General features: G+C 43.3%; 1 protein-coding gene across 1 annotated transcript; it reads right to left on the bottom strand.

Moving 5' to 3' along the window:
- Window positions 1-11,211: 11,211 nt before the first annotated feature.
- PDK4 (pyruvate dehydrogenase kinase 4) lies at window positions 11,212-21,377 on the bottom strand. Its single transcript, XM_042043711.1, has 11 exons — window positions 21,127-21,377; window positions 20,103-20,244; window positions 19,006-19,077; window positions 18,315-18,499; window positions 17,795-17,884; window positions 17,177-17,254; window positions 16,466-16,542; window positions 15,867-15,965; window positions 15,457-15,567; window positions 14,640-14,753; window positions 11,212-13,701 (listed from the first exon to the last, which is right to left on the bottom strand). The coding sequence occupies exons 1-11, from the start codon at window positions 21,272-21,274 to the stop codon at window positions 13,570-13,572; spliced, it is 1,248 nt and encodes a 415-aa protein (XP_041899645.1). The 5' UTR covers window positions 21,275-21,377; the 3' UTR covers window positions 11,212-13,569.
- Between the last annotated feature and the right edge of the window lie 1,341 nt (window positions 21,378-22,718).

Genomic DNA, 22,718 nt, shown 5'->3' with positions numbered 1-22,718 from the left:
CGAGCTTGTTCGGGTTGCGAAACTTCTAACAATACACCTGTTAGAAGCCAGACCAGAACAGCCTCTCTCTTCCTTTGTCTCCGAGCTAACGTGAGCCGATCCCGTCGGCTCCTGCCGTGTTCCCTCTGCAAAGAAGCCAGCTAGCTGGCTCAGCCGGCAGCTCTTTTCCTGATGCCGAAGTCGCTTCTGCGATGCACAGAAGAACGCAGCTGGGCTCTCTCTGACCTGGGGCACGCCAGAGCTCGTGCCTTGAGCAGCAAGAACTGCGTTAGGGGGGTTGTCTGCACCCCTTTTCATGCTGTCACATGGCATTTTCTCCAGGGCTGTGTGGAGGATAACAAAGTTGTCTGCATCATCTTGTAAAGTTTTGAACCAAACCTCATGACTACACGAAAGCAGAATGGTGTTGAAATGCGCATTTTGATTCTGGCAGCTGTGTGTGTGTCTGTGTGCACACTGGCATGTGCGTGCATCAGCACACCTGTGCATGAGTGAGGAGACCCGCACAGGGATCCCAGTCAAAATCTTTGACCCAGTTTCAGTTGGAGTGTTCAACCCAAATCAGGGTATTGGAGCTGAAACCAGTAAGTTCCCACAAGTGTTTTGGTATCAATGACATTTTATTTATTCAAAACTGCTCACCATCTTGAAAATAAACATTTCTCATCTTCTGTGGGGCAATATCTTACAGTCTATACATCAGTTTTGACAGAATTGATTTAACTGCTGTGATCATGAATTTATAGAAGTCTCCCAGGCTGAGCAAGACTGACTATTTTTGTAAAATATCAGCAATAAAAATATTAGGCAGCAGGGAAAAAGGTCTGGTCTGCCGTGAAAGGTGGAAGCTTTACTTTTAGCTGCAAGCACTGCTGGATCAATTAAAATGATCACAGGGCTCAGCTCATTCATATTTAAGGAACGTCCTTTGAAAACGCACTAATGCTTCTGACAGCAGATTCTGCTCATGGGACAAATACCTTTAAATTAAACATACAAGAGTTCAGTCTTTGAGATTGAAAGGAAGATTGAAATAGTCTGGGGTAGTCTATGCTATTATATGCCTTATTAAACTCTGAGAGGATAAAGAGGCATGCCAGGTTTTCAGTGTGCTGGAAGGTTTGCAGGGCTCTTGAAGGACTGCTGTTACTTTTCTGAAACACTTCAAGATACACATGGGTCAGACACAGCAATATTTCCATCTACTTTCAGGATATGTCAATTGAATTTCCCTGTAATCCCTAGGGTTTGCTCTTCTACTAAATGACAGTGCAGAACATACTATTAGCAGAGATGCCAAAGCCTAGCATCTGACGCCTAGCCTAGACACAAAAGCCTAGTGTCTGACACCTTAACCTCCCCAGGAGTTATATTAAAGTAGCAGAAAGATCTACCACAGTCTCTCTTTCTAGAAAGGCAGGGACCTCTGGCACAGCAGACGAATGGGTCAGGAAAGATTGCTGTATGCAGCACCTGTTAGATGAAATCAATTGGCTGCTCGGAAATTTGTTTCTGATTATTTCTCCAAACGCATCTTAAGTGTCATAGGACACAAAGCGTAGAAGTGACAATGGATATCATGCATTCCAATGACCTGTTTGATTTTAGTATACAGTTAATGTTTTTCAGTATGTAGCAGCTGTGTGTTGCCCTTCACCTTGCACAGGCACCCCATGGAGTGCTGCTAAATTACAATTAAGGCATTTGGAACTAGGACAGTGGGCATGTGATGATTTTTATACCACAGACGATCCATTCAGTTCTGTTCTTTCAAGCTGGGGCTGACTAGGGATGATGGTAGCAGCCTTCTGCCTAGTGCCTGAGTCACACTGTGCTTCAGCTTTGTAACAGTGCAATTGATGTGGCTGCTCAGGCTGCTGGTACTGCAATCAGCACTGAAGTATTTAACGTCAATAGTAACTGTCAGTGGGGAGTTGCACAGCCTCAGTATAGCCATAAGCTTGCTGGCTGTTTGTGGGAAGGAAGGGGGTTGAATCCAGACAGATCTGGTCAAGGACAGGGATCTTTACCTCTTCGTGGTAACCCTACAAATATCACTCGTTGGTTAGAAAGTAAGGATAAATAACTGCTAAGGTCTGAGGAAGAAAGTGCAGGAACAAAAGAACAAGAATACTCACAGAAAGTCTACTTTATAACAACATGCTATAAAAGAGGAGACAATTGTCTGCCTTGTAAATATATGGCCATTGGTTCATACTGTATGAAAACACAGGCATCACTGAAGGGCAGGGCAGTGCCTGAGCTGGCTACAAGCACACAGCATGCTGGAAAGCACAGGTGAAGTGACACCACTGCAGTCAGGGCACAGCCATTTCATGGCAAAAAGTAATGTAGGTACCGTAATATTTATGCAGAGTAAAACTGGCCCAAAAGACCCAGTGGCACCAAAGTCCACTGAATCACACATACCTCCCAAAGGCTGAGCCAACCCTCAGGTGAGTCTATCCTGCTGTTTCCAAGTTCCCTTCTGGGGAAAGGTGTGTGGCTGTCCTGAACTCAAGGGCACGCTGTCAGTCTGTATCCATGGTGAGCACACCTTGTAGTGGCAGGAGCTCTGAACTATACCTTGCTGGAAATTTGGACTTAAGTTTGTCATATGGGTCCATTTCTTCCACAGTCCTGTCCTTCCCTTCACCATAGATCCACAGAATTTCACTGATTTCCTTTCTCTCTGTCTTTCCCTTCCCTTTCCTTTTCTTTCTCCTTGCTGGCTATGTACCCTCTGGCACATGACATAGGGCCTGACCCCCACTGCAACTCTTTCACTACTCCCTTTTCTAACAAGGGCAGCAGAGCCACTACCCCTCTATGCCCCTGTGGTTCTGCAGTTTTGTGCCATGATTGACCACGTCTGGATCTCCTAACCCACAGGAATTACTCATTTACTCAGTCTGCTGTTACAAAATCTTCTCTCAAATGCCCCTCTCCTATGATGGGTGGATGAAACCCAAATGCTGGATGGATTTTGTGGGGCTGGCAGTGTGCTTTGCCTTGCTAAGCACCAGCTGAGTTGAGCTGTGCTCACACATTTCACCTGCCAGCATAGCAGGGAGGTTTCTACCCTGTAATCAGAAACATGGCAGAGACTCCTTGTTCTGCCAGTTTACTATGAAATCAAATTCTGCATCCTCCAGTGGTGTGGGAGGAAATACGAACCAGTGACCTTGGCTTCTAACACCAGGATGCTCTAAAGATCTGAGGTCTATCAGCAAAGCCCCTGTCCATAAAGCCATTTATCTCTGGCAGTTTCTTTTTGTGCTGCTGGAGCAGCGGTTGCACTCTTCCCTGGCCCAAACAGTTCAGCCTGGTGGATGGAAATGGGCAGATGTGGCAGGGAGCTGTGCAGGGGAGAGGTAGGAGCTCAGCCTATTTACACGGTGTTGGGAAGAAAAACTGAGAAAGGGGAGAACTGGCATTAGAACTGATACTATAGATTTTCACATGGTGAATACTAAGTGTCTCAATAAACCTGGGAGAGTTGCCATGCACATTTGGAGGTGAAGTTAAACAGCAAATTAGAAAAACAAAAAAAGAAATCTAATGTTAGACAAGAGGATTAAACATTGTTTACTTAACAAAGCAAATCCGCATTTTGAGGGCTGCAAACTATGACTTGTACTTGAAGCTGACAGTGTTATTATGAACAGAAGACTCCTTTTGGTCACAATGTTCCCGTGTGCTCTTCCCCCTCAGGCACACCCAAAGGCCTGTCCCTGGTACCAAGGACTCACAAGCCACCAGTGTGGGCTGAAGCCCTTCTGTGGAGTTGGGAAAAACTGAGCAGTTTTCCACTGCAGTGACTGCAAGTTTAAGGCAAACCCAAACATTTTCTCCTGCACGTCAGGGAACCTTAACAAAGAAGCACATACAACCCCATCCCAGGTAGACAGGTGGCATTAGCAAGCCTGGATGGAGGCATCCAAGAGACCCTGACACAGCTGTGGAGAGCTGGATGCCAGAGGTCTCCATAACCCAATTCTCTCCTGCTTTTCTTTCCGGCTGATTGAAACTCCACCAAGTACTTGGCAGCTGCGCTATGGCTGTCACGGTCCCCTCCTGCAGGGCCCCCCACACAGCACCTCTGTGCTTTAGAGATGTACTTGAGTTATGCACTTGGTGTCCCTTTAAGCCTTTGACGGGGCGCATCCTGCCTGTAAAAGATCAAGGAAGAGGACTCATTTTTCAGCTGACCAGGACACACTATCTGCTGTTGCCTGGCTGTGCTGCGAGTGTGGAAGGGTTTGATATCAAATGGCACTGAGTTCTGCCCAGTTGCTGGAACTTGCTCGAGCACAGGGAGGGCTGCCCTTGCCAACATGGAGAGGAGGGAGAGGGGCAGAGAGGCAGCCCTGTCTGCCCTTCACTTTCAGGTGACCTGGGTGCATTGGTGAAGTGGCGGGTGAGGGACTCTGGGCAGGCAGTGCCTGCAACAGACTTAAATGTGGGCTTGGACTTTGACGCAGCTCCTCCCAGCAGCCTGGAGAGAGAACAGTGCATGACCGGTTTGGGCAGTTATTGCTGACTCGACATAAACATGTTTTGAAGCTTCCAGTGCAGCCAGCAGGGAACATACTGTCCCCCTGGGTTCCCTGCCTTTGGCTCAGGAGGCTGCCAGAACAGGGGCCAGAGGCAGCAGTGCTTCCTGTGGCCTCCACTCCCGGCCGGAGCAGGCTGTGCTGTATCTGCAGCCAGGGTTTGTCCTCATAAGAAAAAAAATCAAGAAAATAAAAGGATGGAAAGCTGTAAGTAGAACAAAAGATCCAGCAGCTAGCAGCAGAACAGCAGCCATGTGTTTCCTGAAGGGTATTTTTAAGGTTTATAATTGTTCACTTCTTATTTACAGGGCTGTTTTGTATTCTTTTATTTAGCACTAGCTACTAGTCTGCCCTCTGTTTAAACCAAGCTGTTCATGTCCAAGTGTCTGGAGCTCAACTAACTATGGGAGGCAAGCTTCACTTTTTTAGGCTCCCGGCCCCAAACAGCTGGAATAATCTTCCAGCCGTATTGAAGCAGACCCTCACATTGTTTGGGGTTTGTACACTCTTAATCCTCTTTTCAAAAAGCCTCAGCTGTGTGAAATGAGCACAAGCTGTGGCCAGTCACTGTCATGTACTGTTAAAGAGTTCTGTCCTTCTGTCTCCAGGCAGGGGCAAAAACCCTTTATCTCAGTGGGGCTCTTGGTGGCCGGGGACGCAAGGACAAGCTGCCCACTTTGTGGAACAGGGACATGCTTATACCTCAGACACAATGGTGTCTCTGCACCCAGACTCCTGCAGCACGGACCTGGGCTTTTCATCTCACCTGGCTTGAACAGAAAGGCTGAGAGCTGACTTCCCTCTAGTGTGGGGTGTTTGGATCTCAAGCTTCTCCACGGTTGTACTGCTATAAGTAAGGAGGATGGGCTGAAGCAAGAGCTGTCAGCCAGTTCAGTGCATTTAAATAGGCCATATGTGCATATACACATTTCTATTCAACATATCTTGAAGGTCTAAATGTCAGTCATATACTTCTCTTCCTCTCCTAGGTATGGCTCTTGATTTTAAATTCCTCCCACACAATGAGTGTCATCTTGCAGAACTCATGGTGGGTAACACAATGAGGCCCATCTCTTGTCTGGTCTTGTGCTCTGAAGGAGTTAAAAATTAATTTGCTTCATGTTTTCTAGAGACCTTTAGGGGTGTATGTGTCACTTTACAGATCAACAGCTTAAAGCCCTTTGGCTTTGTCCACAAGTCACTGGTGTCAACAGGAATCTTGTCACACATTTCAGCAGACATGGCGTGAAGTCTAAAAATGAATTATTACTACTCTAATATCTATCATTTACATTGTTTAATATGTTGTTCCCACATTATATTACAGTCTTTTATTGGTTGGAAAAGAGTTAGCATATGTTAGAAACATTACAGAAAAGAACAGTAAATTACATCAGCAGTTCTCAGACAGGCTTACAGACAACTCATTGATCCATCACCTATATTCTGTATTCCATACTCATACGCTATTAAAATAAGAACAACTGAATAACTGCTTCTGAATCTATTATAAAAAAATACTTCCATAAGTGAAGGTTTACCATAATTTACAGCAATATACTGTTATTCTTCTAGAAATGTTTACAGTATTTAAAACCCCCAAGCTTTCCAGTGTAAATATACTTTAAAGAAATGCTGAAAAATATTTATTTTACCCTTTCATTGTCAACAATTTTGCTGGAATCTTCTTCTGCTCATATGAAAAGAAACCGCCCTCTTCTGAAACAGCCCCCTGTTAAGGGTAGACCTTTTCCCTCCAAAACTCTCATTTCTTAAGGCAGTGGATATGTTTATTCCTGGGAAGAATTGGGAAGATCTCCAGTTCTTCTCTGCCTTGTTTGACTATTATAGTTCAGACTTAAAGTTATGACACATCATCTCCCTAAAGATCAATACTCAGAGGTGAGGAATATCGTTCTGCTGCAAAGGAAAAGGCAAGAACAATTCATTGAAGAAGGATGGTAACATCTCTTTCAGGAAGCCCTCAGTACTGTAATATAATTTCCAAGGTCTGTCTGCATCAATTTATGACACTCCCGTGAATAATTTTGCCATTGTTTCAGCTGTTCTTACATGAACATTATCATTCAAAGGACAGAAGCCTGGGAATATGCAGAAGGTGTTACAATTTTTTTTCCCTCAAGTGAATTGATCATCCAATGGCCTTGAAAAATCATCAAAAGCTTTTGGAAGTGTGACATGTCTCCAAAGGACTGTTCCCATCCTTTGGCAGAAGATAGGCTCAGAGCATGCAGAGCCAGGCATCAGTAGCCAGAGTAGGAAGAACACAGGAACAAGAGGGTGAGGCCATGGGGGAGAAGCACATGAAGGAATTTGTACCAGAAGAAGACTTCTGGGCATCTCCATGAATAACATGAATAATGAAAACTTCAGGTGTCCCTGGCCAGAGCTTGAAAATGAAGATTTCTTCGTTGTGTATTTATGCAAAACTGGAGGCAAAGCTGATTAGAAACAACGGAAAGTTGTGAGATCAGAAGGTTTTATAACAGCCCCTAACTAAGCAGAAACAAGTGCTTCTGTGTCAACACAAACATAGTTTTATGCCTGAGCAAACAGCTTCCTGCGGTCTCTGAGGCAATGACACATATCTAGAAACACCGAGAGTAGTCCAAACCACCTGATCCATCCCTGTGTGAAGGTTGAATTCCACCTGTAATACCCTTTGTAAGCAGGGGAGTGACTCTGGGTCACCAATAGGCTTTGCAATGCATGTTACTACCTCTGCTGCATGCCACAGTGATTGGAGGAGATGACAAGCAGCCCTGGCAGGTATTCAAATCTATTTCCCAGTTAATTTGTTAAAAATCAGCCCAGAGTGTTGTGGGCAGTAAAGCTGCTAGGAAGAGAAAACCATTCTAAGGAATAAACACTACAAAAAGGAGCTTACAATGCATCTGATTTCTCAGTATGCCTCATGGCACCTAACAATCAGCATCAGCTACAGTTAGCTCCTAAGTTTCTGTAAAAGGTCTGCTCAGCAATTGGTATTTGGTTGTCCCAAGAGTGGTAGGCATGGCTCAGAGCTGTCTGACAGCACTGCTGCCTGTGGGGTGCAGAGTGATGAGCCTCATGCTGTCTCCTGCAATCATGTGGCACTAGGACCAGTCCCAAACCCAGACAGACCAGCAATGTCAATGATGACAAGCTGCACAGAGGCAGCTCCAGGCTCACACAGTTTGTGCCAGCAGCCAGCTTATCTGCACTATCCCACTGGCATTTGCTGCAGAATAAATATTGTCTGGGATTTTCCATTATATATCCACCCTGGCCAGCAATGACACAGCAGTGATATAATTTTGAGCTCTGTTATTTCCAGTTTCCCACAACCATGCAGAGCTAGTAAGAGGACTTGAGTCATTTACCTAAACATAAATATTCACTGCTACTTTAGAAAGCCAGGAGTGTCCATACAAGGTATTTGCATGGGACTGGCCAGGCATGATAAAGGACTTGTGGAAGATCTCTGTCTTCCAGAGTGACAGATGAGAGACAGGAAGAATACTCCAGCCTTCCTCATATAGGACCGGGTGTCTATTTTTTGGTAACTGAACGAGCTGAGAGCCAGCTCACAGCTGAAGCCATCTAGACACAGGTGCCTAGAGGCACCCCCAGTGTCTGGGGTCCCATTAGAGTCAGCTGAACTCTGCCAATGGACACTGGATCACTATTCCAGCACCAGAAGTAAGTGTTTTGAAGAAGCTTTCTGGAGTCCTCTGGATAAACTGACACTGGCCATGAGAGACAGCTGAGATATCTAACTCACACCTTGGCACACACACAGAGACATGTACACAGTGCCATGATAAGGTGTAGTACTTGGTGTGCCGAATCCCATGCCAAGGTTCTCAGCTTTCAGGCCCAGTCCAGTGATGTGACAAAGTACAGAAAGCCCAACCTATAACGGTAATGAAAACATTACTTGATTTTCTTATTTCAGCCTTGCAGACAGGGCTGTACCACATTAATGTAACTTAAAGCATGCCTGTTCTAAACTAGAAACTCTCTGTCACCTGCCAAGAGAACATTTGGCAGCTCAAGATAGTGGGATTGATTGTCACTCCTCTTGCTGTGTTTCCTGCATCACACTTCTGTCTGGATTTTAAACTGGACATGACTCCAGGAAAGGCAGTGAGTCTCATTCCTTTAGGCTGTGCCCCTCACACAGCAGGAAATCAGAGAGATCCTTTCCTTTCCTTCCCCTTCCTTTTAGGAACTGCAAAGCAAGAGAGTGACACAGGGAAATCTGTGCTAATTCTACATGGGCCAATTTGTTGCACTCTGCTTTGATTTTCTTTCATAGCTGCAGAAGGGATATTGAGAAGAGTTGATGAGGAGCAGCTCCTGATACCCCATACATATTTTTCTGTTTATATAAAAATCTTACATTATTAAGAGTTCTCAGGATATTCTGAAGACCCAGGACTGTGCTCCAGCTTTGACACCCAACATTCGAGATTGCAGGGAAGAAGTAAGACTGCCCATGGGTATTTATGCCATTTCCTCCCTGTGAGGGGAGTGAAGAGAAGCAGGACTGACTGAAGCTGCCTACCAACATGTCCTTTCTCTTTGCTGACTGTGAGGAGTAGCAGCATCTAGCCAGGTACTAAGTCAGTCATTCTGTCTTGAATGTGCACGACAGCACAGATGTGCAAAGCCACCTTAGGGCCTGTAATACAGGGTCAGGACACAGACATTAAAAATTGCGTTGTCAGTTCTTGGGAAATACAAACTCAAAGATGTTAACAGAGGAGTGTGCCCCTTCTTCTTCACCATCCCCACCCCCAAAAATTACCTGAGCTGAGGGATCAAAAACTGCCATGTCCTACCTTCCATTTGCTAAAACTGCTAAAGAACATCAGGGCAGAATATTCTTGGGTGTTATACCTGATCCTCTCAAGTTGTCATTGCTACTATAAGGAGAAAAACACCCAACAGTTTTTCCAGTCCAGTAGTGTTTCTTATCAAAGGTAGCAAAGCTTGTTTTGTAATACTGCTTTGGGAAGGACATTATTGCATGTTAAGGGCAAAGTCTGGTAGATTTAAAAACTTGGTTAAGGGATAGGGTAAGAAATTATGATAATGAACAACTCTGTATCAAGGCTCCAGGGAGATTTATCTGGATGTGTGCCCAAGGCACAAGTAACACTAACCAGTAATCAGTGTACACTTTTTAGCTAATGGTCTGGAAGAGAAAACACAGGGTGCTTTGGTGTGGTTTCTGTTGACACCAGGAAGCTGGCTGTGTAAGGTCCTGATCAGGGGACAAAGGGCGAAAGTGCAACACCTGCTTATCTCCTGTGAAACCAGAACACTCTTCAGCCGTGGGTAAACGTGCTGATGTCAGTGCCCCCCTGACGTGCCAGCAGCAAGCCAGCCCCACACTGTGACCAGGAGCTGGTGCATGGCCTCTCTTACCCACTGGGCTTGTGCAGGGGAAGGAAAAAAGACCCACCTTTTGTCTGCCAGACTGTGGGAGCTTGGCTGGGACTGATGGTCTGTGCACAGCATGCTGCAGAGAGACCTGGATCTGCTGGGGCCATGTGCTCAACAGGGGGCTGCACAGAGAGCAGCTTGGGTCTACCCTGCTGCACTTCAGCATCCCTGCTCTCAAGCCTGCCACGGGCAAGGTATAGAATGCATGTATGTGTATTTCTGCTTGGAAAAACCTGACATGCAAGTCCTGTCTATAGAGACTACAGGACAGTTAAAATGATGGGAAAACACAAGGGGTGTTTGTGTTGTTGATTTCCTTTTGTTTTCTGTATTGGTTAATGAAGTCCCTGGTGTACTTAAGTTCTGGGTTGTTTCTCCAAACACACCTGGCATATTGGTATATGTCAGAGTGGTACATTTCTGTAACTGCAAAATACAAAAAAGGGATGCCATGTGATCTGCTTCCCTGGCATTACAAGTAAAAACCCTTAGGAAGGTGAAACCCACACTGCTAAGGAGGGTAAATTCAGTACACAACGCTGTCACTTGTAGGCTTGCTGCCAGACACAGCTGGTTTTCACCTTTCCTCTTTCAAGAAAAGTATCTACATGTATTTTTACAGTTACTCTGTACTTAAAATTAAGGGAGATGCAGGATGGCCCCAGGCAAACACAAGTCTGCGAAAACACCCGTTGTACAGGACTTTTGGATCATGACACCATCTGATCCAGAGGATTACTACCATTTTCTTACACACCAGGTATGAAAAGCCAGCTGTCCCATTGCTTCAGAGCTGAAAGACAGGCATCCATTTAGTCTGTGGAAAACCTTTTTGTTAGATATAGACCCAGTGAAGGACATCTTTTTTTCTTAGTCCATTTTCTTTAAAACTGAACAAAAGACAACTATTTTAGAGCATAAAGCATACTCTGATGGAAGATTCCCAATTCTCATCTCAAAATGAATACTGTCCTAATTATAAAGAGCAAGGAGCTGCATAAGCTAATGCACTGATTTTAGGTACTATGTAACCTCTCAACCAATGCAACATTAAGCATAAGCAGATAATTCTTCTGGTGTTTCTTCCTCCTGCTGTACCTGACACGGTGTGAGTGTTGTTTTTCTCAACTCCATTTGATAAGGCTTAAAATAAAAAGCCCTTGCTTGCACTAGACTTCTTAAAAAACCAAAGATACAGACAACCATTTAAAAGATTTTATTATAAAACTATTTCAACATCTACATCCAAGTAAAAGATTTAAAACTACAGCTCTACTTCCAGAATAAAGTCAGTGAGTGCTGGAAAAGGTGCTGTATTATCTAGGTAGATAGACATAGTTTGTAATACTACAGAGATTTCAAGTGGATTCCTTAAGTGCTACAAAACCTCTGCCTGCATCATGAATATTCCACAGCTTCTCTCTGCAAGCAGCATCACAAACATTTTTCCATCACCCATCCTCAGCTGCTTTGAAACAGAAATTACAGCTCTAACTGGAGCAGCTGCAGCTGTGTTATAGATGTACCATCAGATCACAACTCAGGTTCAAGCATTATTGGGTGCAGGCAGAAAGGTATAAATTGTGTTTGCTTGACAATAATGACTACCTAGGTATGTGTTTGTGACCTTGTATTCAATACAAAAATCAACAAATACTCAATTATTTTATGACAGTGAGACCAGCTTTTTCACACCTGTACATTCTAGACAAAGATATTTCCTTTTTATTAGTCATTTCATTCACTGAGCTGAGCCCAGATGCATGATCTGGTGACCTTTGGTGACTGCACCTCATTCACCAGGATAAAAACAGCCCAGATGCAGTACTAAAGTCATCATACTCAGCAGTTATCATTAATACATCTAAAATTATTTTTTAAAATAAACAAGGCATATCAAAATTCTATTTTATTTTCAATGAGAAATAAAGCTCAACAGGACTTCTAGAACACAAAGGTAGTTTCCTATTAAAAACCATTTTAGATTCACGGTGGAATATGAAGTGATTTTCCATCCAACAAATAGAAATCTCTAATAGAAAACTATCATACTGAGCAGGATGCTTTGCTGTATTTGCAACTTCTTGCACAGGATCATGTGCGATAATATGATAATTAGGTAAAAAATTCAAGTAATATTATACAGCCCTGATGAACTTCTGACTGGCCAGCTTGGCAATGTCCAATAGTCTAGCATCTGTTAAGTTTACCTTGCTTACAAAAGTGAAAACACACAAAGATGGGCAAGGAAGAAGCTTATTGAGAATGGAATATTTTTGGAACAACTCTCTCCCACTGGCTCTGTTCCTGTGGGAATTCCCCCTACTTTTCTGTTCATAAAAGCTGTTCTGTAGTTTTCAGTGCTGCCTATATTTTGAAACATTTCCTAATCCATTTCCATTGTAATGAACAGTTCTTAGAATAAATTTTTATAGTTCCAACACCACTCCTGAAAACCTTTCCAACAGACCTTCAGTGCTCACCACAGCTTTCAGATTACAGATTCCCCATGTACCTCTTTGAGCTGCTGTGGTCTCATACAAATTTGGAAAATACAATTGGCAGATTTTGGTTTAGTGTACTGAGCCACTAACCTCCTAACAGCACAACAGAAACAAACCACAAGACTGTGCTTTAAACATGCTGTTTTTCGCAACATGCTTATACAATACACATCACCAAAACCTTTCTGTTCAACTTGCACGTCTGACTTCAGTTCTTGGAAAATCCTAACTGACTTACTTGGCACACATTCTCCAGAATACAGGGATGTAGGCTAGATGTACCCTAACATTAGAGCTGATTATATTTCCATTTCTTTCCAGTAGCTTTTAAAAATATTCTGATTTTCTTCTTCATTACCTTATGCATAGAAGCCTTACTTGGCTGATTTCCCATGAACAGCTTAACATAAAGTATCTAGCAACATGACTCACAGGGCAAGGCATCGCAGAAGAATTATTCCTGGAATACCTTTTTTCTTTAAATGGGACTTCTTTATATAGGGAAAACACTTTCTCCATACCTCCCAGGGCTCCCTCTCTTCCAGTCAGGCTGTATTTGAATGCTGTTTGCATCTTGCTACAAGACTGCCATGTTAAGTGAATCTTTTCCAAATGTTATAAATACAGCTTTAAAGTACAGATGTTATCTATCTACCTGAGAAGTTCTGTAATAAGATAAACTGCTGATAACTATTCTAACAGAAAAATATGTATCAACATAACTCATGTTTATCAGTATTCAGAATTCAAGCATTAAACAGGATTTGAAAATTGCACACCTCTACCACACCAAGTCTTTGATAATAGTAAAAAAATGGCCTGATTTTCCTCTATACACAGCTCTTCTTTAAAGACATATGTGCTCCTACTTTCCTCATCCTGAAGTCCACAGCAAGGTTTCAGATCCAGCACATACAGCCTAGGTTTATAATATTCTTATCTTCTTTCTCCACTGCCAGTTCTGAAACTTGCTTGTTTGGAGGTAGATTAGTACTTCCAGACGCTGCTCTTGAAGCCAGCTTGATCCCTTTGGGTGTCTGGATACCAACTTCTCTTCAGAAAGCTGCACTCTGTTTTGCCACATTCTTTGGGACACACCAGTCATCTGCTTCTGAGGTAGCCTGGTAATGCTTGGAAGCTGATTTGTTAAAAACTGGGAGTTTTTCTACTGATTCTGTTGATAAGGCCTAAAAGTCAAGAAGGAACAAGTTACTTGGTTTCTTTCTCTCAATAATGCCACTTAGCAAAAATTCATTCAGTATGCCTAAAGTGTTAAGCCAGTGACACTACAAAATGAAGTTATTCACACAAGTGTTTCTACAATAGATGCAGTAGTTTAGGTGCTTCAGTATCTACGACTGCTTTGGATAATTTGGCAGGACAAATGCAGTAACATCACATCCTATTTATGCATTTTTAATAGGCCTTAAGCAGTACCCTCTAACATGATTTCAAGATAGTCCAGGAATGCATGGAAAAGGACCTTCATTTGCAAAATTCCAGAGAAAAAGTTTTAATAGAAATGTTATATATATATGTAGCTGAACTGTCTCTTCCTTTTGTACTTCTGCTCTGATTGTGCTTCAGTGTTTTCAGTTTAGCAAAAGAAATTCAAAGCAAGTTTTTCCCATGATTAAGTGCAGAAAGTAGAAAAGAATATGTAGTGCTGTTTACAGGTTTCTTACAGAAACAGCAGTGCATGTTATATGCCCAGTGTTCAAAATTACTGGTATCTGAATCCCACAGCTTGCTATAAGGCAGATGTTGAATAGCACCTTGACTCCTTAAGGATTTAGTTTACATGGATTTTCTAGTTTTCAGAGTAAACAAACTAGATCTGTTGCTCACACCTTTACTGCACTCTCTTCAAGTACTTTGTATTCCATGAACAAGGAGATAACATCTTAAAACAAGCTGAAAACCAACAAGGCTCTCACTAGTAGTTTTTCAAGTAAACTAGTTAAAGCCAAGTGACTTTTTTAATACCAGTTACTAAATCTGTAACTTCTCAAGAAAAAACAAGAGCTACTCATGAGCAGAGAATTTGTTTACCTTAAAATGGTAATGAGTAAACCCACTGCATTAATGGTAGTTATCTCTTATTTAACTAAATTTAAATACATACCTTCAAGTAGATGATAGCATCTGTTCCATAACCACATATGGAGTAAAGATTTAGATCTCCTTGAAAGTATTTAGCATACAGACGAGAAATTGGCAAGCCATACCCAAAGCCAGCCTAAAAATAAAGTACAATATAAAATTAATTAATTTTTTTACTAGCTCTTATGGCTTAAAGTTAAATATCTGGAAAGTCTTCAGAGATTTTTAAGCTGTTAAAAAATCCTTTGCACTTCCTCTTCTGGTAGAAGAAAACATAAATCTCTACTCTGTTTCATAGAGAATGCTGAAACTGACCATTAAAAAACCCAAAACCACAAGAAAAAAGATCTCCATGGAAGTGGAAGGGTCTATATTCATGTCCCACTTTTACATATTACATTTCAGTATTTTTCCCTCCCTTGTTTTTGCTAGTACAGCTTGATTAGTAAAAGGAGCTTGCTACTGGGAGATTAATAACAGTCTAAAAGCCTGTTCTAGTTGTGCTTGCCTCCAGAAAGACAGTGTGATTTACAGTAAGTTTAAGGACTGAGTGGAGAGTGAAGACAAAGTAAATTAGTGTCATTGGAATGTAAGAAGAAAAAAAAAAAGGGGGTTAGATTCAGGTTGCAATGCTCTTCTTTGTTTTTCCCTTTAAAAGCATATTTTTGTCCACTAAGCTAAATATCAAAACTTTGTTTCAGAAAGTGTAAATTCATATTTATGGGGCTCGGTAATCTTTGCACATCCCACAAAGCAGCAGGGTGGACACAGTGCTTCATTATTAACACAGCAACACTTACAACAACCTAATTGCAACAGAAGTATTGAAAGTATCTTACAAGAGGGGTATTTCGACCATCATCCATATTTGGCCTTGGGGCGGTGGAATACATGTAGCTAAACAGCTGCTCAATTTTCCTTACTGGAACACCACCTCCTCGGTCTGAGATCTGATTTAAGAGAGAATGAAGTTAACAACTAGCATGCACTAAGAATGGTATTTAAAATGCTGCTATTTGAACACATCTTTCCAACAGTCATAAATGCAAACATTTGTTTTGCAGCATACTATTTTCCAATTAGATAATTGTGCTACGTGGAGGCTCGTATCATCGAGAATGCTCATGTGCTCATACACAGTACCTTTGATCTTTTCTCAGAGGCCAGAAGATCTTTTAATAGAATCAGCTAAGCATGTATAATAACAAAGATTACATTAAGTCCATATTGTAGTAGGCCAGTAAAATACCTTGATTGCCAGGTCTTCTTTCCCTAGAACAACTGTCACTTCAATCGGAGAAAGGGTAGGACTGTTTTCTTGGAATTCAACAGTTGCTCTCATTGAATTCTGTGGAAAAGAAGGTTACCATGATCAGAGATTGTTGAATCCATGCACTTCAAACCACACTCGTTGTACATAGAGGCAAAATTACCCTCTATTCCTATCAGTGCCTAGTTTCCAAGGGACACACCTAGCATTTTGGCATAATGGGAACAGAGGAGGTCTCACACCTAGAAGTATCTAAGCATAGCCAAGACTCTTCTGAGTGAAAGATTACAACTTCTTGCCCAACATAACTCAGGCACTGTAAATTAAATAACATAACTCCCTTAAAGTCAACAGGTTTCTGGAGAAGAGCAAAGTTCAGCAGTTGCTAAAGGCTGCCAGATTTCTGCATCTCATGCTGGCAGCACTGAAGTTCAGCCCATTCACTACTCCTAAACACACTGTCCAATCCACAGAAAAGGCACCAGGGCAAATCTGCAGATGTAATCTCTAAAAGCAGAAGGCTAGTGGTGGTCACCACCCCACAGCCCACTTAACTCTCTCAGTTTACACTGACATACCTTAAAGAGCTCAAAAAGCATGTGAAAAAGATGAGATGGAACATATACAATGGTAATTGGTTCTCCTGGAGCTTTTCCTAGAGGAAAGGAAAAATACAAAAGATTTAAAAGGGTGATGACATTTTTCTATATTGTATCCAAATTTTACAATGAGCAAGTTGCCAAAACAAACAAAAAATAAGTCAAGTTTAATTTTTGGTTTTCCTCCCTCCAAAATTGGCAAACAGCTTTATGCATTCATAACAGTGTTTAGATTGCAATTGCCACTTGCTTACTAACAGCTTCTTTTCAAAGAAAGAAGTAAAAAAAATCAAGTATTAATTCCCCTTTATAAATAAAGGATTTTAATAATTAAGCAGACTGCTGACAGCAGACACATGCAGGCAGCTCAGACCAGACCCAGCATTTCAGCAGCCTCACTTCCTCACCCCAGATACAGAGGTCCTCTGTAGCAACTTCTCATGTTACTTTAAGTCCAGGTTTGTCTGACTTTTCTCAAATTCATAAATGGTACCTCAAAAATTTAGTGTTTAAGATACATTGACATTTGAGTTCTAACACAGGAGGTTAAATGAGGTGCCTCTAATAGAAAATGAAGAGGAACTAGCCCAAGTCAGATTGACTAGTATGTGCATTAAGGTTACAGAACTGGGAGCCTTTTGAGTCAGTAAAAGCAGCAGTTTGGCTATCAATAGGAAGCTCTCATCTTACCATTCACTTGAGTAAGTTTCAGTTCTGGAGATGTTAAGTAATACTGGTCACACAACATCTTGGAACTTTCATAAGCATCTGAAATAATTATTTAAATAAATGATATAAAGTATAATATCAAGCAATGTAGAAATTAATTTTAATGCATGGCAGAATACAGCTTTTAACTGCATAGCTGCTAAGGTGTTAGAGAGTCTAAGACATAGACAAGGGAATGTGTGTCAAGGGAATGATAACTTTGCATCCACTGTGTGCACTATAAATTGAGAACAAGGGGCAATTATAGCAGCATGAGCAAATCTTTGTACACTTTGATAATTGTACGGAACTGATGCATCTGTTATCTACCTCTAGGTAAAACCAATCTCAACACCTCAGACAACTTCAACTCCTACCTCATCTGTCACTTGCTAAGACTTACTCCAACATGGTTTTTTGCTGCTACTTTGTATTTTAAATTCCGGCCTCTAAAAGCTCGTGCCTTGGTAAGACTGCTTTCAGCTATTTCAATTAAAGCCAGTCAGCATCCTCTACAACACAAGTTGGTACCCAAACTGCTTGCAATCAGATATAGATACTGATCAGGAAGACAAACATTAAAGCTCTGAGAATACGCACCATTCACTACTTCAGCAACATCACAGCAAGGATCAATACTTCCAATGTGCCTTGGGTGCCCCGAGCCAGACTTATCATCAAAAAGAAGAGCTGTTTGAGATGAGAACAATACAGTATTTAATCACAAATACTGTATTATGTAAAAGCCTAAAAATTGAGACTAATACAGTGAAATCACAACATATAATCACATAAAATATTGAATGTTGTTTATGCCTTTTATGAGTTAAAATGCTATATAATGTCAGCAAACTATGTTGGGCTTCTCTGTAGTTCACATCTAAAGGTTTTTCAGACATTGATGATATCCCCACATATTCCACAAAAGAGTTACTTCAATTATTCTGTAGTCTAGAAAACAAGTTTTTCCATTACTCTCTTAAGTGATAGTTTCCATTTCTAACTTTTCAGTGTCACACAAAATCATGTGAAGCAGTTCTCCATCAGTTTTCAGAAGTGCTGATATTAACATGTTACTCATTAGGTTTCAGTTTTTTCTCAAGCAAAAATTTCTACTTACTGTGTTGGTTCATTAGCATCCGGGTGGAAATACGGCTCATGTAAAAACGATCCAAAAAATACTGGATGTTATGATTGGTGACAGGATCTGCTTTGAAAGTGTCTTTGTATTCAATTATTCCTTGTGCCATTGTAGGAACCACATCATGATGTCTGTTTCGGACTCTAATTAGAGTATCTATAAAGCTAGGTCAAAAAGAGATCTTTTTAGAACATTATTCTCAGATTACACAGATGCAAGCTTTGTATAATGTAATTATTTAATCCAGCACCAGCACAGCTAAGTGCTTAACAGCCTGTTAAAATACAGTCTGTTTCTTTCACTCTTTTAAAAGTAATTCCTCACTAACCTAACCCAGAAGAGTTTGGCATTTTTAAAACAGAAGGTATAATGAGCCGTATCAAATTCACTGCCCGTTTAATCATTTATTTGAGCAGAGGAAAATGTAAGAAAGGGAAAAAGATCCCAAGCCGACATCTTGGAAAGAAGCAGAGATGTGACTTCACAGATAATTTTTTTTTAGTATTTCTCTGTCATGACAGTTCAAGGGACAACAGACCAGCTTGTTCTATGTTCAGCTCTTCTGCTAGATTATCAAATTCAGCTCATGATGGCTGTCAGTCTAAAGTAAATATATTGTGAAAAGTAGAATGTGAACTAAAAAGTTCCAAAAAACAAATTAAAAGCTTACTCAGATAAGACTTTTTGGTCATCTGGGCTTTTCTGATTGAACTCAACCAGCTCCTTTAGACTTTGGATGTACCTATTGAAAAAGAACACAAGAAATATATGCTATTAATTGATTTTTATTAATTTATCAACTTGAAAAATACTTTGTCTTGTGCACATCATTAGTCCTAACAACTCAGCTAGGAGTTTTAAGTATCTCTGAAATATCAAAGTTACAACCAGCAATGGGATGACAGATTAACACTTCTCGACTCCCTGAACCCCAGAAGTTTTAAGTCTTTTTTTGTGCCTGCCACCAAAGAGGAATCTAAACCCTCGCTTAAGGTATGTAGGATCCCCTTATAACTCTCAAGCACAGAGTATTCCAAAAGAAGATCCAAATGACAATGACAATCAGTAAGACACTCAAGCAAAATTTTTCCAAATCTGATCAGCATTGGCAGAAGCTAAGCCTCTTGCACTAACACCTGACAGTCTTGACGCATACGGCAAAGGCACAACTGTTGGCTATATTAAGAACAGTTTCTAGATCTCACTCTAATACTTCTACTCTTTATGTCAGCCATCCTGGCAAATGCTGCAACTGTGCCAGTAAACAAGGTTAAATCAGATTCAACCACTGTATCAACTGCAGAGATTATGTTAATTGAATTTCAAACACTCGTTGCACGTGTTAAGGCAATATACTTTGGAACAGAAGCTCTGTTAGTAACTGCATCAGTGACAGATCAAAACAGGTACATAGCCTACTTTCCCATTTTGTTTGGGTCTAAGGGTCTGTAATGCTATGGGGAAAATGTTTTCTTTTCCCCCTTCTTGAAGAGTAAAAAGTGAGATTTGCTCTATTAGCTATTTCAAACTGTAAACTACCCCCCAAACACACTATTTTAAAGATGACAATATAACCATATTGGTTTTCAATTTAATTTTAGTGTGCTAGAAAAGGACAGCGTGTAACAGCTCGCAATTCAGCTTTGAGGAAGGAACTGCATTTCTACTGTATTTTGTTATGCTTTCTACTATTCAAAAAAGTCTGTAACAATAAAGTTCTCAAAGCTATGTTAATTTGCATGCTGAATTCATGCAGTTCATACTCACCAGCTTTTTACTAATTTTACTGATGGAGTGCCTAGTAATTTATCAGGAAGAAGATCGATTTCTTTCAGGATGTTTGCAAACCTCACAGGAAGCTCTTGTCGCAGAAATGAGAAAGAAGTTCTCTCACATCCATTAGTCGAGCCTATGAATAAATCCAAAATAAAGTTTTTGTTTAAGAAAGTTTCAAGGTGTAACTACAGATTGCTGACTTTCCACGAACTTCAGGACTCTATCCGTCTGCAATCATGAGGCTTTCACTGGTCAGGTCATCTAAGTGTACCTATATGTTTGTGCTGAACGCTGTTTACATGACAGTAAGACACAGCGTGCTCTTGGACGGGATACTTGTACAGTTCCCACTTAGCATGAGACTTAATTGCAATCCCCTAAGAAGTACTCCAGCCTCTGTAAACAGGAGGTTCTTCGGGGTGACGTCTGGCAGCATCATGTGCGCACGGCCGCCAGAGCTGCCAAAGCGCTAATGGGATCAGGGAACAGCGCGTTCACTCCGCCTGATGGCTCCTCCCGCCCCGGTGTGCGCGGAGCACGAACACGCCCCGCAGCCCATGGACCTCTCAGAGCCCGCACCCTACGAACACCGCCGAAACAGCGCTGTAGCGCATCTTCAGCTCTGATGACGGCACTCAGACGTCTCCAGCGCCTGGCACCTGGCCGGGGGGTAACTGCGGCCGGGGGTGCCCACCCGAGGCGACCTCCCCGCCGCCGCCACCACCCCGGGATCGGCAGATTCCCAGCGGGGCTGGGCATACCAGGCAGGGGCAGCTCCCCTCCTCCGCCCTGGCGCTGGGCAGCCGAGCCGGGGGTCAGCAGCGACTTCAGCGCTGGCCGAGCGCGGACCCGTCGGGGCGGGGATCGCCGCCTCCTCTGTCCGGCACAGCACCGCTCCCGCACCCCTTTCCGCGGCAGCCCCCGGGCTCGCCCCTCCGCGGAGAAACGAGCCTCCGAGCCCCGGCCTTGGGCTGTCCCCCGGCCCCGACCTCCTCCTGTTCCTCCCCACTCTCACCAAAGTCCAGCAACTGCTTGATGGAGAGCGGGGACGGGGAGAAGCGGGAAAACTGCTCCACCTCCTGCGGCAACCGGCCGCTGCTGCTGCCGGCACTGGCCCCTGCCAGTGGGGCGGCGCTGCGCAGGGTTATCCGGGCGGCCTTCATCGCTCCCGGGGCGGCGGGTGCGTGGCACGTAAGCGATCGGGTGGGTGAGCGGGTGATCCGGTGGCTCCGGGACTGTCGCTATCCCTTCGCCTGTGACGGGCGGCTTCACGTGGCGCCTCTATTTACAATCGCAGCGGGGCGGGGCTCCGGCAGGCCGCGCCCCGCCGGGCGCCTCGTGACAGCGCTGGCGGGGTTCCCCTTGCCTGGAGGCCTGGGCCAGCGGGCGGCTCGCCAGCGGTACGGCGAAGTGTCAGGGGTGTCGGGCCGGGGGACAGCTGCGGGGCTAGGGCACACGGAGCGGCGGGTGCTGCTCCTGCACCGCCCGCGGTGACCTTGTGTACCGGGCAGGGGCCGGGCGAGGCCGGCGGGGTGGTCGTGCCCAGCTCCGAGGCGCCGCGCTGCTCCCGCCCCTCACGGGCTGCGGGGGGGTCCGGCCGTGTGCGGGCCGTGCACAGGCTGTGCTCAGACACCCAGTGGGCGCCCGGGCTGCGGGGGGAGCGGGCCCGGGCGAGCGGGGGGCGCTGACACGGCGTGAGGGGCGCGATGGCGTCCGGGCGAAGCTGTGTCTTCGCACTCGTACCGGGGGTGCTGGTGGTGCTCGAACTGATGGGGTAACTCCAGGGTCGGCGCAGAGGCTGCATGGAATGCAAAAGGAGCAAAATGAGATCCCAGCCGCAGGGGTGAGGGTGCCTGCATGTAGGCCATGGCTGTGACCTTGGTTAGTAGTGACCAGATACCCGAAGACAGCTGTGCTGGTGACGCACTGGCCCCAGATCGGCATGTGGCCTTTATTTACTGTCACTAGAGCTGACCTAAGAAGGGGCTGATCCAGTGCTCTCAGGGACAGCTCATCTTCCATTGTCACAGTCGATCAGGGAAAAGCCACCTTTCCTCTTTGCTGGAGAAGGAGCTTGGAATTCCAGTGCTGCCTGGCCTTTTCCCAACATGCCGAGTCCACTTCACTGAGGGCAGGGTTTGCATAATGAATTGAAGAATGGAGTTAATGTCAGCAGAGGGCTTTCTGACATCTGAAGACTTGGTCTGTAACAGCAGGAGCATGTGGCAGTAAAATAATACAAAATAATGGTGCCCTAATATTTGCATACAACTCCCCAGTCCAATTTTATATGCATATATTTACACACACAAACATGTAAACTTTTTCAAGGGAAGGAAGATAACATTCCTAACAAGAAATGCTTGCACTTAGTTTAATGGACAGAGAAGAATACTTTAGCTTGTCATTAGACTGTTTTTTAAACTTCATCTCATTTAGTCATTATATCTGTTATCCCTGTTTATGGTTCTACTCCCACTGTACTGTATGTTTTATTATTTTATTGCTCCCTGTTTTATTTTATTGGGAGAGTTACTCTGTTATTTTTCCATCAGTTATATTCTGGTTTACCACAGTGATTGAATGTTGGTGTATGAAATTTGAAAT

The sequence above is a fragment of the Corvus kubaryi genome, unplaced genomic scaffold (assembly GCF_017639235.1).
Source record: "Corvus kubaryi isolate FWS band 111438036 unplaced genomic scaffold, C.kubaryi_AGA036_p1.0 37398, whole genome shotgun sequence".
NCBI lineage: Eukaryota > Metazoa > Chordata > Aves > Passeriformes > Corvidae > Corvus > Corvus kubaryi.
The sequence above is the reverse complement of the archived record's forward strand: the minus strand, read 5'-3'. Positions and strand labels throughout refer to the sequence as shown.